The sequence below is a fragment of the Hyaena hyaena genome, unplaced genomic scaffold, assembly GCF_003009895.1.
Source record: "Hyaena hyaena isolate Hyena2069 unplaced genomic scaffold, ASM300989v1 scaffold_180, whole genome shotgun sequence".
NCBI lineage: Eukaryota > Metazoa > Chordata > Mammalia > Carnivora > Hyaenidae > Hyaena > Hyaena hyaena.
This window is the reverse complement of record NW_024080811.1, coordinates 433,222-447,961: the sequence shown is the minus strand read 5'-3', so window position 1 is coordinate 447,961 and position 14,740 is coordinate 433,222. Positions and strand designations below refer to the sequence as shown.

Here is a 14,740-nt window from a genome sequence, read left to right as displayed (position 1 = left end):
ATTATAAAGTTGGCTAGATAGGAAAAGAAGTGGAGGGGTCAGAAAATGCATAGTACTAAAATTCAGTCTTTTTTTTTTTTTTTCCAGATCTTTCTCTTTCTCTCTTGGGGCCCCTGCCTTCCCTTCCTTTACCCACTCCCCCAATACACCACCACTGCAGCTGCCTTTCTTGGATTCTCACGATATCTCAACTAGATTGTCCACAGTCTCCCGACTCTGTCCTGCCTTGCCTTCTTCCAAACTGCATTCTGTCAGGTTGCCAAGGTGATCAGAAGCAAAACACATAGGGGCACCTGCATGGCTCAGTGGGTTGAGCATCTGACTCTTGATTTCAGCTCAGGTCATGATCCCAGGATCATGGGATCAAGCTTTGAGTTGGGCTCCGTGCTGAGCGTGGATCCTGCTTGGGTTGAGACTGTCTCTCTGTCTCTCTTTCTCTCCGCTGCTTGTGCTCTCTCTCTCTCTCTCTAAAATAAATTTTTTTTTAAATAAAATAAAGTAAAAAGAAGCAAAACACATCAAGTAATGTCCTTGCTATGGACCAAATGTTTGTGTCCCCTCCAAATTCATATGTTAAACCCCTAACCCCCAGGTGATGATGTCTGGAGATGCAACCTTGAGAGATAACTAGATCATGAGGGTGAAGACATTATGATAGGATTAGTGTCCTTATAAGAAGAGCCGGGAAAGAGTTTGCTTCCTCCCTTGGACGAGGAAGCCTGCTCTCACTGGACACGGAATCTACTGGCACTCTGACCTTAGACTCCCCAGCCTCCAGAACCGTGAGAAAGAAATGTTTGCTTAAGTAATCCCGTCCATGGCATTTTTTTATTTTTAAGTTATTTTTAGAGAGAGGGAGCATGCAGGAGCAGGGAAGAGGAGCAGTGAGGGAGAGAATCTCAAGCAGGCTCCATGCTCAGCACGGCGCCTGACATGGGGCTCAATCCCCCAACCCTGCATCATGACCAGAGCCAGAATCAAGTACCAGTTCCTTAGCATGGACTACCTGATCTGAGGTCTTCTGTCTGTCTCCAGACTTCCTGACTGATCACACTGAATCACTTGTTGTTTCTCAAATGTACACTATTATTTTCACATTTCTCATTTACCCCCTAGTTTTACTGAGATATAATTGAAATATTACATTATATAAGTTTAGGTGTACAACATATTGATTTGATACATTTATGTATTGCAAGATGGTTACCACCACAGTGTTAGCTGACCCTTGTGTCACATCACATAATTAATAATTTTTGTGGTGAGAACATTTCAGATCTACTCTCTTAGCAACTCTTAAGTTTATAACACAGTATGATTAACTATAATCACTATGCTGTACATTAGATGCCCAGAACTTACTCACCTTACAGTTGGAAGCTGGTGCTATATACTTCTCTTGTCTTTTAATGTAGTGATCCTTTTCCCTGAGACACCAGTTCTACATTTTTTGCCCAGAGAGATCTTAACCTCCTTTTTACAGGTTCAACTCAGGTATCAATTCCTCTGTAAAGATTTTCTTGAACCTTTCCTAATCTTCCAGGCTGAATTCAATACTGCCTACTTGGTTCTACCAAGCATCTTGCTCATACCACTGCAATGGTTATCTAATGATTGCTTATCTAATTATTTTGTTTAGACATCAGATCCTTAAAACAAATGAGGAGAGCTCCTTTCTGGATGATTCCACCTTTATTTTCGTATTCACACTGATTATCAAAACGAACAGGCACGTAAAGGCAATTCATTAAATGCCTGGAGGATATGAATGTTATTCCCTAGTCTGAATCCCATTGTTGTAACGGTGCATGAGACCTATTTTGAATGCTCAGCACAACAGGCATATGCACTCACATCAGAGTTCAGTATTTGCAACTTTCAGTGTGTAGGATGACACAAGCACTCTGCATTTGATCTATTTAATGGGCTTTTATAACAAGGGAGATGAGTAAGCAAAAGAGAGAAAACAGGAATGTTGCGTTATCCCCTAAACCCTCTGTTCCTTGGTAATTCTAATTTTTGTGTTTCCTGAGATGCCAAGTTAATATTACAACAGCAGTGTCCAATTCCAGAGTATTGCTAGTGTCTGAGGTCCAGCCAGCAGTTGATCTTAAACCCACCCTCCTGCTTCCTGGTAATTCATGTAGCATTTGTATCATATACATGCTTGGTTAAATGAGAAAAGGCCATCTGGCTGGCAGTTACATGGACCAAACTATCCCAAACAAGGAGGCTGGGAGAGAGACAAGGCATCACCATCATAGCACCAGTTTCTGGTTCTCTTTCTCAGCTTGTCTTTGATGACTGTTCAATAAATGACAAGAAGACAGGGGGCAACCAATGACCCACCTCTGCTCCTCCTATGGCATTCCATTTGGATCAAATTGGCTTTTATGTTAAACATAATGCATTTCTTCTTGTTCAGGTGGTTGCGATAGTCACTTTTGCTTTAATAAACCCACAAAAAAGCATCCCTAAAGTCTGGAGAAGAGGAAATAAGACAAAACTAGGATCAGGACCTAACCATCTGGCAGTGAGGCAGGGTCACTGGAGAGAGAACCCATAGGAGGAACACTCTTTGAGGGTAGACATCAGTATAGCAGTTCTTGGCACTTCTTTATGGAATGACCTTAGTTGCTTTGCTCGGTGGGTCTTCTATAAGGTTAGATTGGCCAGAAGACACTATAGATTCAAAAGGAGAAACAAAGAGAAAAGGAATAAAAAGCTTTAGATTCTGGTGCTCAGTTTGGCAGCACACATAGTAAAATTGGAGCAATATAGAGAAGATTAGCATGGTCCTGCACAAGGATGACATGCAAATTCTTGAAGCATTCCATATAAGAAAAAAGACATACAACCTGGGCTTATTGTGAACTAGGACCTATGGGAAATACCAGTGTGTATCGGGTATGTAGGCTTGACACTGGGGTTATCTTGAGTTGTGTTTCTGTTGTCATTGGGAAAAGGTTAGTGGGATCCTGTAGGGTGTCCCTTCTTGCATTCCAGTCTTGGGGGCTGCTTTCATCTCAGACCCTTTCACCTCTCTGAGGTTCCAGTGTGCACTTTCAAGAGAGGAGGGAGAGGAGGAAGCATAGGTGACAGATTAGTGTGAGCGTTGTCCCTCTCCTAATGCCATGACGCCCCTCTGTTGACATTTTTTTAATGCTGGAATTAGAGGGAAGATATTTTTCTCTTTGCCTGTTCTCCAAGGATGGAAATATAATTTTCAAGAAGAAAAGCTTGATCAATGATACCCAGGGTCTCTAATTTTATGTGCTATCAGTTCAGGTGTTTCAGGATAATTTCCATGTCTGCAGCCTGTGACTTTATGGCTATCAGGCAAATGATGTGAAATTCAGCCCTCCAAGAAGCTTTTGACTTTCTAATTTATGCTTGATGTTATTATTACTGACAAACAGAGAATTGTGGCTAACATCTCCAGGAAGCTAATACTGTCATTGGGAGTTTAAAGGTTGAAGAACTAAGAGTTAGGAATAATTAATACCAACCAATTCAAAAATCTGACTATTTTCCAGGGAAAGAACTTTTATAAATAGCCTAACCTTGTGCCCCAGTTTGCCTGGAATACTCCTGGTTCATGCCTCTTGCCCCATTGTAATCCTTAATAGCACACACTTTCACTCTTAAAAATGACTCAGGTTAAGCAACAAATTAGATGCTCGCTCTGGTCCTAGATATGGAGATGTGGAGGCCCTGAGGGCATGGGATGGAAGGAAACTAAAAAAGGAACAGCTGTGTGGGTACAGCTCAGAATAGGGGAGAGAGGAATAAGAACAAAGAAGAAGACCAAGCCACCCAGTTGCTTGCAGATTGGAGCTTGCAGACTGTTTAGAGCAGGGCCATCTAATATTTGTATTGTTGTACTACTGTGATCTAAACTTGTATCTCTCCTCCCACAACCTCCATAATAAAGTTGTCTGCACACGCGAATGCTTTACGTGAGGGATAGTCCAGGAACTCAAGGAAAAGAAACTGTCTCCCATCTGAGCCCATGAGATGTATGGGGCTGGTCACATGGGGAAGAACATAATGACCCACCCAATGATAAGGCAGGAGTTCAGAGTGGAGGGTTATTGGGAAAAGTAAAAGCAGCCCATTCCCTTTCCAGAATTCCAAGAGACATTGAGTATATATATGTTGGAGAAAGTGGGTACACAAGTCTCCCACTCCACGTTGAGATGACATTTCAGCCATTTCATTAGAATCCCAAAGAATGGGGTACTTTGGCTGAGTTTTGATCTGAAGCCATCAATTTCATTGTGGAACTTTGTAAGAAACAGACTCAAGAACCATATTTAATTACCGCAGGATGATATTAAGGATGTTGTTTGTTCGGTACTCTCTTTACTGGGACCCCCATGAAAACTTTCTTTTAGATTTTGGTACTGGGGAACGGTTAGGTTAGTCTTGAGTAATTAATTGGTTTATCTTATGGACTCTGTTAGTCATAGGACTTATCTTGTTTCCCCTCTCTGTCTTGGCTGCTGGATTCAAATCTGGCTTTATCTATGGCCAACATAGTGCTGTAGATAACAAGATGCAACTTGGGCTCAAACCTCACCCCTGGAAAATAAACATACCAAAAGGAAACACATATACCATCAAACAAACTGCTCCAGGACATTTCAATTCCTTGTTTTCTTCTTTGTATTATTTTCCATGTATAGTTGTAATTCTTTACTTCCTATTAAAAAGATAGGGAGCTGAGCTCCCCTATGTGCATGTGGCTTTGGTAGAAATCCTGAAATTCTTCTATAAAGCACATACAGCAAAGAGGCAGTGAATTCTATTTGTACTGAAAACCTCATGGAGAAATACAATACAGCATTGGACATGGAATTGGCTGCTGTTAGAAGGAGGAGGCATGCAACAGGTAAGGGTGATCGGTTTGTTCGTTTGCTTTTGATGCTAAAGTAAGGGTCTAGATGCTAAGAACAACTTTCCTCATTAGCTAAGGCTTGGACTATATAGAAAACATGGTGGGGATAACCTAGAAGGATAACTTGGGTGTTACAATATCTACTTATGTATCAATGGAGCTACAAAAGTATTCTCTTAAGACTAAGCATAGAGGGCGTTTGCTCAGTTGAATTGAACCTTGAGCCTACATAGGTGGGTCATTAAAAGAAGGCTGGCGATGATACCCTTTACTCCCCTTATAAGACTTTGTTTTGCATCATGAAAACATCTGTCATTATGTTTGACGAAGTGTCATTATTGCTTATGAAGGCTTAACAGGTTGAAAGAAAAGCAGGACTCCATAGTGCCAGAAACACAAGCTAAATATTTTATTGGATTTTAAAGGAGAAAAGGGGAGAATGTAAGTACTTTAGTAAAAATCCATTACTCGTCTGAAAGAACCAACTTTGGCATTCAGGGCCCCCCAGTCAAGGTATCTCCTGTACTCCCCAGGCCTCAGCAGGTACTGCCTTCCCCTGTAGCTGGGCATCTCATAAAGGACCCAGCAGCCATCCAGCACATTGACAGAGTGGATTTCATTGAGATGGAAGCGGTCCTGAAGAGAGAGGCAATCATCTGTGATCTCTGACATTTGTCCCCTGAAGTCATCTCGCTCATAGATCCTCATTCTGAAAGTGCCGGCATGCTGGGGTGGCAGAAAAGAAAAAGTAAATGAACATAAGTGGAGAGAAATAGAAGTTCTAGCCCCTGCACTTCCCTGACCAAACCTGCCCAGAAGTTGTCAGAGTCCAGATTTGCTTCCAGAAAAATCATATTGCAGTGTTAAAGAGCCTTCCCTCCTCTGTCAGCCACCCAGGCATCTAAAGATTTATGGGTAATGTTAGGAACAGAACTCAGCAGCCCTTCACTGCTGTCCACATCTTCATCCCTAGCAACCAAGATTTGTCCAAAATAAAATTGATCATGTTAGTGCTTGTTGTTAGAGAAGGTCCTTCGCAAAGGTGAAAAGTGTAAGTCATTGGAAAGCAGAGTCCCATTTGATACATTACTTTCCTTAAAAAGGGATCAACATGTAGCTATATTCTGTACACTGGGAACTCAGGATTATTAATCTCTTGTAAAAAAAAAAATAAGATGATACATTTTCTTTATCTTTGTGTTCATCACATCAGTTTCACTTCAGATATCAACCTATCTGTGCTTAAATTTCCTTTCTGGTCTTTTCCCTTGATGTCTTTATTTTCCTCAGCAATGAAAACCATCTCCATTAAGCTCTGTTTGGATGACACATATCCCATGCCTTCCACACTCCAGCACATTCCTCTAAGAATGGTGCAATCACTCTCCAGGAAATATTGAATTTCAAACTTTGATTTTGGGTTTGGCCTTTCCTTTTATTTATACCTCTAAATGAACTAATAGTTACTGACCATGAAATCAGAATAAAAACCAGAGGACAGGAAGATAATTAAATAGGAAAGTGGGCCAAAGGAAGCAAACATAGTTTTATCATTTAAGCAGACCCAGAGCACCTGGGTGGCTCAGTTAAGCATCGGGCTCTTGATTTCAGCTCAGGCCATGATCTTGTGGTTTGTGGGTTTGAGCCCCGCATCAGGCTCTGTGCTGACAGTGCAGAGCTTGCTTGGGATTCTCTCTCTCTCTCTCTCTCTCTCTCTGTTCCTCTCCTACTTGTGTTCTCTCTCTCTCAAAATAAATAAATACACTTAAAAAAAAAAAGCCAACCCAGATTGTATCTATGAGTTTTGATATATTATTTCTGAGTTGATACAGCTCAGAATGACCACTTTAAGTTATATCTTGGGGTGCCTGGGTGGCTCAGTCGGTTAAACATTCAACTTTGGCTCAGGTCATGATCTCACAGTCATGGGTTCGAGCCCTGTGTCAGGCTGTGTGGGGCTCTGTGCTGACAGCTCAGAGCCTGAAGCCTGCAGGGATTCTGTCTCCCTCTTTCTCTGCCCCTCCCCCACTCATGCTCTGTCTCTTTCAAAAATAAATAAACATTAAAAAAAGAGGGAGAGAGGTTATATCTTACACAGATGGCAACTTTTGTTTTCTATATGTCCTGGCTTTTTCCTAATTAGACTTTGGCTTTTTAATTTTTTATTCCATTTAAAATATAAAAATCTGGAAACATTTGAGTAAAAAAGTAAACACCATAGGGTTCATGAAGAATGGCTTCCCATCTGAGACATCCTTCTAGAATGGACTGCAAACGGTAGGCTCACTCCCACTTTCTGCTGTCTATTTGGAATGATTTGGTTGAAGAATGGTATCTGTTCATGGCTTTCACTTCCAAAGAGATCAGAGACAAAGACAGAGCCACACTCACCTGGGGGATGAGGCGGCAGGAGCGGATGGAGTCGCTGAGGCCCATCCACTGCTGGTAGTCGGGGTAGTCCCCGCGCCGCAGGAAGTACTGGTGGCCTTGGTAGTTGGGGCGCTCATAGAGCATCCAGCAGCCGCTGTCCACGCGGATGGAGTTGCAGCGGCTGAAATAGGGCTGCAGGTTGGGGCAGTCGCTGCTGCACTCGTAGCAGCGGCCCTGGAAGCCCCGGTCCTCGTAGAAGGTGATCTGCAAAATGGAAGATGCAGGAGCATAAGACCATGTGTCCCCGCCGAAGATGCTGCGCCAGGGCAAACATTGAGCATCAGGGACCCAGCACTTACCTTTCCCATTTTGGAGAGAGTGAGCAGGAGGTGTTCGCTGGGTGCTGTGTGGGCCGAGGGGGAGTGCCGCTGTATATATAGCAGCCCTGACTGCTGCCTCCGCAGGAAATCACACAAAAGGGGCCCATTTCGGTGAGTAAGGGGATTTGCAAGCTACCCGCTCCCCCTCCCCCCAGGTCATTGGGGCTAGCTGAATGGTTCTCTCATTCTTTCTGGTAGGTTCGGGTTGTTCTAATTCACTAAAGCTGTTGTTGCCACCAAAATGAAAAGAGTCTTTACTCTTTTAGTTGGGCAAGAGGATGAGCGAAATTCTATCCCCTGTGCTTTTATTTTGTCACCTAATCTGTTTAATTGAGTCCTCAAAGGTACTTAAACGAAGTAATGCACTCTGCTCCGGAACTGGTATGTTTTTGTTTTTTTAAAACTTACTAAAAATCAGAATTTAAATAGTCAGGAATATTAAGGAAGAGGGAACCAAGTGAAGCAATCTGCAAAAGTGCCTTAAAAAGCACAAAGCTTAGTTCAAGCTCAAGATTCTGTGGTCATCATTGTTGTTATTTTGGGGTCTATCTTGAGTAAAACTGATACTTGACTGGGAAATTTGTAGGCTCCTGGAAGCTGGGAATTCTCTCTTGTTTCTTTCTGTCCCTGGGCCCTAGAGCACAGGGTTGGCACATAGTAGGTCCTCAGTACTTGGCTTTGACCTGAGAGAAAGCAGATAGTTAGTTATGACTTCCTCTACTTGCTCATGACTCCCTGAAAGCCTAAATCCTTCCTTCTGTTGGTGGCTGCCCAGAAGATTGCTTGTCTTTGGTATCCCTGCCCTCCTTCAACCTCCTAAGATCTTTCTTCCTTCTCCCCCATCAGATTCCTGCTCACTTGGTAAGTGAGGCTTGAGCTAGGTAAGGAGTAATGTACAAGCCCTCAAAATACCAATGGCCTACTTCCTCAGACTTTTGAGATGGTAGACGGCAACCATGCCAGATGACAGAGCCTCTGGATCATACAGATTTCCCAGTGTGGTATGGGGACCTCTGAGGTACCTGGGACACTTCCATGAGGTTCATAAGGTCAAAACAGCTTTCCTAACAGTACCAAGATGTTATTGACCTTTTTTACTTTGTGGAGTTTATGTCCAGAGGATATATGGCATTAACGAGATTTGAAGAAAGGTATAATAATGGCAGTCCTTTCACTAAATGTTTTTGTTTTGGAAAATACAGTTACTACTCATAAAAAGGTGTTATTTATGTGGATATGTAATAGGTTTATGACTTAAGGCCTTGCGTCAGAGGCCTACACTCAGGCCCTGTCAGTTGTATGGCCAGCCTCCAGGGTCAGAGCATCAGGGACCCGGACTGGGGGCAGGAAGGGGGTGAGTGGTGCTGTCAGGACCTACACCATCGCAAGTGACACTAACTGTGACCGCCTACCCTGCCTGTCCCATGCCTTGCTTTCACACAGCTTCCTCTAAAGTTGTTTTTCTTCCTGGTACTCACAAACAGCATGTAATTGTTGAATAGACACCATTTATGGCGAACACATTCAGGGTCAATGCCTACACACGTCTGCACGCACATGCAGTTTCTGTTGCTGTTTGTGTAGTCTCTGGAATCACTTTACTTCCCTAGGCTTCAGTTTCCCCTGTTTATAAAATAGGAATGGCGATGAAAATCAAATATGATAATGGACTTGAAAGTACATGATAAATTGTAAATACCAGTGAGGAAAAATATCATATCATTTAGCATTAATAAATGCTAAAGATGATAATATTCATAGCGTTCCTCCATACATCAATAAAAAATAAATATGTTTGGGAGCACCTGGCTGGCTCAGTTGGTTGGGCCTCCAACTTTGGCTCAGGTCAGGATCTCACAGTTTGTGGGTTCGAGCCTCGTGTCAGGCTCCATGCTGACAGCTCAGAGCCTGAAGCCTGCTTTGGATTCTGTGTCTCCCTCTCTCTCTGCCCCACCCCACTCTCTCTCCCTCAAAAAAATAAGTTTGGGTGTCTGGGCTTCAGTGTCATAGTGTCTACACTTTCACTTACTCTATGGAGACTAAATACGACCAATGGATAACTTCATATATTGGAATGCCTGGTCTAATTTAGCAAAGGTCTTCTGTTTGGCAATTTTGATTTCACAGTTAAACGGTGACTACCCTTTGGAGGTGGCCTTGAAGCAAGGCACCAAGAACAGGAATAACACAGCGAGGGCTGTGCAGTCAGAAGAGATAGAGTCCTCGAAGTTCACGCACTGCTGGTGTCAGATGCCCCAGCCCAGAGCATCCCGCTCTCGCTGTCCACCCTCACGTGCCCTCTCGCCGGGGCTATACCAGGACTGCAGGCTGGAGTGGTTGGGGCTGCATTCAGAAGAGGTAACTCGCAATATATCATGGTACCATAGGGGGTCCCCCCAAGAAGGCATTACCACGAGGTCAGTGACAAGCCCCTGTTCTCCACCCCTCCCACTGTGGCTGATGGCCGCCATCAGCCATCGCAGGGACTCAGTGTACGTGTGCTTGTGCACACGTGGGGGCACACTTCAGACCCACCACGTGAGTCAGGCCTGATTTGGCTGAAAGTAGCCTTTTGCCCTTTTTCTCATTTCCATATCACCAATGCGGTCTTTTAAAACATGTTTCTCTTTTATTTTTCCCTCCATTATGGCTGTGTATCCTTTCTCTTAAAGTGCTTTGGAGGTCTTCGAGGCAGTGCGGGAAAGGAAAGTTGATATGTAAAGCACAAGTCAGAAGAAGTGTCCCTGCTCTCATTATTTGATTAAACTCTTTTAGGTTTAAGTAGAGAAATAGTAGGAATAGACACAATTCAGCTGAAAAACTGTGGAGATGTATATTTACTATCTTGGCAGCCCAGGAGGGCTTAAGCGGGGAGAGCCTGTTCCCATTTTGCCTTCTGAACCCAAGATGTCTTTGAGGATCTGGGTCTAGGGAAGGAATCATTCCTCGATACTGGAACACCTTCCCTTCCCAGGGATATCAAGTCCCACCCAGTCTTCAAGGCAGCCTAGGCCCATCTTCCTAGGACACCTGCTCTTCAGACCGGCTGTTACTTGGCTATCCCTTCTCAGCATCTACATGCACTTCATCACCACCCAACTTAGCACTGCAGCACCACCTTTGTCGTCAAATTTCTTCTTTTCCTTGTCTTCAGCAAGGTCATGAGCTCAAGAATAAGGGCCATGTCACACTTCTTTATCCCCCATGATGATTTGTTAGTTAATTGGATGGGTAAATGGAGCCCCAGAAACATGAAGAACATGAAAAAATAATGATTTTAATTCTATTTTGGAAAATGATAATTCTCCCCCATGAAGTCACCCGTGTGGAAGCTCAGAGACACGGAAGCCACTTTCTCCCCCTCACTCAGCTACCACTCCGGTTCTGATGCCTCATCTTCTGCCTGCCTTTGCTGACCTGGGAGAACTTGAAGGGATATAAAAATGGCCAGGAAACCTGGCAGGCTGGTGTGGGCTGACAGCAGCCTTCCCGTCGGGCGGGAAGGAGGGGAGGTGGAGGTGTTAAGCGTCAAGGGGGCTGCACTGCAAAGGTCTCAGAACTTACCTCTAGCTTCTAAGGGTAGGAGACAGGAGAGGTGGTGGAGAAAGAAACAAAAATGAAAGAAAAAGTGATAAACAACATTTTTGTGAAGAAAAATGACAAAGAAGATTCTTAACTACTTCCTTATACTTTAGAAGATGGATGGCTCAATGGAATGAGACTTTGGGTCCTGGGTACATGCTTTGTTGTGTCTCTTTGTGTTATCAGCCAGCCCCCAGGCTAAAATATGCCAGAGGTTAGGGCCCTGAGGCCAATGAGCCTTTTATCAGAAATATTTGGATACTGAGTTTATCTCTAAAGTTATGAGCAAGTATTTTTTTTCCTTTAAAAATAACTATAAAAACCTCTTTTGGTCTCATTAAAATCAGGAAAAAAATTATAAAACTATTTAAGGTCCTTTAGGAACTCATAGTTAAATAAACTTGTGTACCAAAATATTTGAAAGTATCTACTATAAGCCTGGCTTCTTCTAAAAACAAAATTATTCATTAGAAGTCATTATAGTTGCCTGAGGCCTGTTAGGAACCTCAGTGAAAATAGTTCATAACCCTTCACCTCTCTCCCCACACAAACATTTTAGTGCACACGCTGGCTTTTCCTGGGGCATTCAGGAAAAGCATTCTCTCCTGACTCACTGGTAATGACTCCCAAGTGAAATCTCTCGAGTTCATCAGCACCTCACTGACATGACCCTGCTGAAGGATGTCATGTCTACTTTCATGTAAGTAGTTAGATTGAAACTGCAGTAAATTTTACAGCACTAATTCGGCTCAGAGTGATGAAATAATAATAGATATCAATAAGTAGACTACTCTATAAAGAGTGTCTAGTACGTTCCAGACATTGTACCAGAAAGGTTGTATACACACTCTATCCACATGCTTCTTGCCCCCCTCCGTTTCCCACAAATGGCTGCCTTTTGACTACCATTGTCCTTGGGAGGAGAGGCCTGGCAAAGACTCACCTTTAGGTCTTGGAAACGAGGGTCTAAATACAGGGAATTCTGTAGGTCCAGGTAAAAGGAATGCGGTTTAGATGAAGGGTAGGCTTCTCTAGGACCCCACAGATTTCTGTCCTGTGGGAAAGATTACAGCTGGGAGTCTAGAGCAAGGCTCTCCGAAGCAGTTCAAGCCAGGATCCCTGACTGACCAAGTCTAATCACAGTACTGATCACCATAGAGAAACAAATCCAAAAAGGTAAATGTAGCTAGTAAGTGGAGGACCTGGGAATTGAACTCAAGTCTGTCAACCTCCAAGGCCTAAACTAATGGCCTCTGCATGCAATAATGATTTGTTTGAGATATTACTTTTCTAGTTATACACTTCTAAATTATATGCTTCTAGGTATCTCTTCCCTAAATTATGCACTTCTCAATGTCATACTTCTTCTTCTTCTTTTTTTGTAATTTGCAAAGGGCCAGCATCCAATTAGCCTGCTGGGTCCCTACAAACCCTGAAATCTTTGCCTTTAACAGTTCTGGTAAATTCTAGTGGACTCTTCAATGATTGATTGCTTCCAGGCTGAAGAAATCAGCATTAACTGACTGTAAAAGGCTCTGTAATCTCTTACTTATTTATTTGGGTGTAGACTTCTAAGACACTAGTATTGGGTGACTGTCAAAGGGACATTAGAGATATTTACATTTCCTTGACGTAAAAGAATTTTCTAGGAAACAGTTCATTTATTCTGACCCCTTTTCCTTACAGAGTTTCGTTCTAATGGGGAACACATGAGCTACCCTGCATACAGAAACTAGCAAACAGCAGAGGCTCAGTAAGCAGTACTTTCTGTATGCAGGGTAGCTCATGTGTTCCCCATTAGATTATGCAACCGAAAACTGAGGCTCAGGGAGGATAAGCAAGTTGCTTAAGGTCACCCAGCCATTAGGTGGTCAAGCCAGAAACCAAGTCCATGGACCTCAAAGTCTGCATTGGTAACTACTGAGATACTCCACTTTGAAACCCAATAGAGTCTCAAAGTGTCAGAGCTGAAGGAGACACAGAGCTCATCTTGTCCATACCCTTCATTTTACAAAGAAGAAAAATTGTGGCAGACTGAGCTTTGTGGGATGAAATGCTGTTTTCTAAGCCTATAAATTCACCAGATTAAAACAAAACCAAATCCTAAATTAACAAAATTATTTTCAATGAGACAGGTTACGTGGCTTTTCATTTTTTGTTAAAAGAGAACTCATATGAAAAAGACCCCAAAAAACAATAGAGTTCAAATGTCACTAGTCACACAACTATAAGACAACACAATGATTTATCTAGGCCAGCAAGGAAACCTCAAATCTTCTGCATATTTGGTATTGATAAAAGCCATAACATTTTGACAATATGTGTATCTTGATATTTACAATTTATCCCATAAGTTCCTTCAACAAGAAGGAATCTCATTGTAAAAGAATCTTCATTACTTATGGCTTTATGCAGAGCATTTTTTAAAAAGATTTTATTAATTTGTTTGTTTGTTTTCAGGTAATCTCTACACCCAACATGGGGCTCAAACTCAAACCCCAAGATCAAGCGCTGCATGTTCTATCAACTGAGCCAGCCAGGCCCCAGAGCATTATTTTTTTAAAAACATCTTTTTTGAAATATAATTCACATACCATATAGTTCACTCATTTAAAGTATATAACTAAACAATTTTTTTTGCCTTTTTTTTTTTTTTTGAGAGAGAGAGCTGGGGAGGGGCAAAGGGGAAGAGAGAGACACACACACAGAATCTTAAGCAGTCTCCTTCTCAGGGTTCCATCTTATGACCATGAGATCATGACTGGAGCCAAAATCAAGAGTCAGATGTTTAACTAACTGAGCCACCCACGGACCCTTAAAGTTGAATGGTTTTCATATACTCATAGATAATGTGCAATAATTGCCACAGTCAGTTTCAGAACATGCTCATCATCACAATGAGAAATCCTATATTGTTTAGTTTCATTCCCTTAAATACCCATCCTCCTCAGCCCTACACAACCACTAGTCTACTTAGAGTCTCTGTGGATCTACCTAATCTGGGCATTTCATATAAATGGAATCCTATAATGTATATTCTCAGTGTTATTGTCTTCTTTCATTTTGCATAATGTTTTCAAGGTTCATTCATGTTATAGCATGTATCAGTATTTCATTCATTTTCATGGCCAAATAGTATTCCATAATATGGATATATCACATTTTATTTATCCATTCATCCATTGATAGGCATTTGGGTTGTTTTCACCTTTTGGCTATTGTGAATAGTGCTGCTAGAAGCAATTTTTGTTTGAACACTCCTTTCAGTTCTTTTGAATATATATCCAGAAGTGTATTTGCTGAGTCGTATGAAAACACTACGTTTAACTATTTGAGGAACTGACAAATTGTTTTCCAGAGCAGCCGCACCATTTTATGCTTCCACTAGCAACTTATAAATATGCCAATCTCTCTATATCCTTACCAATATTTGTTATTCTGCTTTTTCTCTAAAATTATTGTAACTATCCTAGTGGATATTAAGTGGTATCCCATGTGCTTTTGATTT

General features: G+C 42.2%; 1 protein-coding gene and 1 non-coding gene across 3 annotated transcripts; one reads left to right on the top strand and one right to left on the bottom strand.

Moving 5' to 3' along the window:
* The first annotated feature begins 2,737 nt into the window (after positions 1-2,737).
* LOC120237403 lies at positions 2,738-2,843 on the top strand. Its single transcript, XR_005529939.1, has one exon. It is a non-coding gene; the product is annotated as a U6 spliceosomal RNA (small nuclear RNA).
* Positions 2,844-5,350: 2,507 nt separating this feature from the next.
* On the bottom strand, positions 5,351-7,638 carry LOC120237380 (gamma-crystallin B). 2 transcript variants are annotated; one of them, XM_039240655.1, is made up of 3 exons: positions 7,630-7,638; positions 7,286-7,534; positions 5,351-5,626 (listed from the first exon to the last, which is right to left on the bottom strand). In XM_039240655.1, the coding sequence occupies exons 1-3, from the start codon at positions 7,636-7,638 to the stop codon at positions 5,351-5,353; spliced, it is 534 nt and encodes a 177-aa protein (XP_039096586.1). The 2 variants fall into 2 exon arrangements, with proteins under 2 accessions (XP_039096586.1, XP_039096585.1); XM_039240654.1 differs by having other exon boundaries at positions 7,292-7,534.
* Positions 7,639-14,740: the final 7,102 nt, after the last annotated feature.

Bases quoted from the DNA above. Each gene is read 5' to 3' on its own strand.
- LOC120237380 (XM_039240655.1), bottom strand. The intron at 5,627-7,285 runs GTGGCTCTGTCT...CTGCCACCCCAG, and splicing joins GCCTCATCCCCCAGGTGAGT to CATGCCGGCACTTTCAGAAT.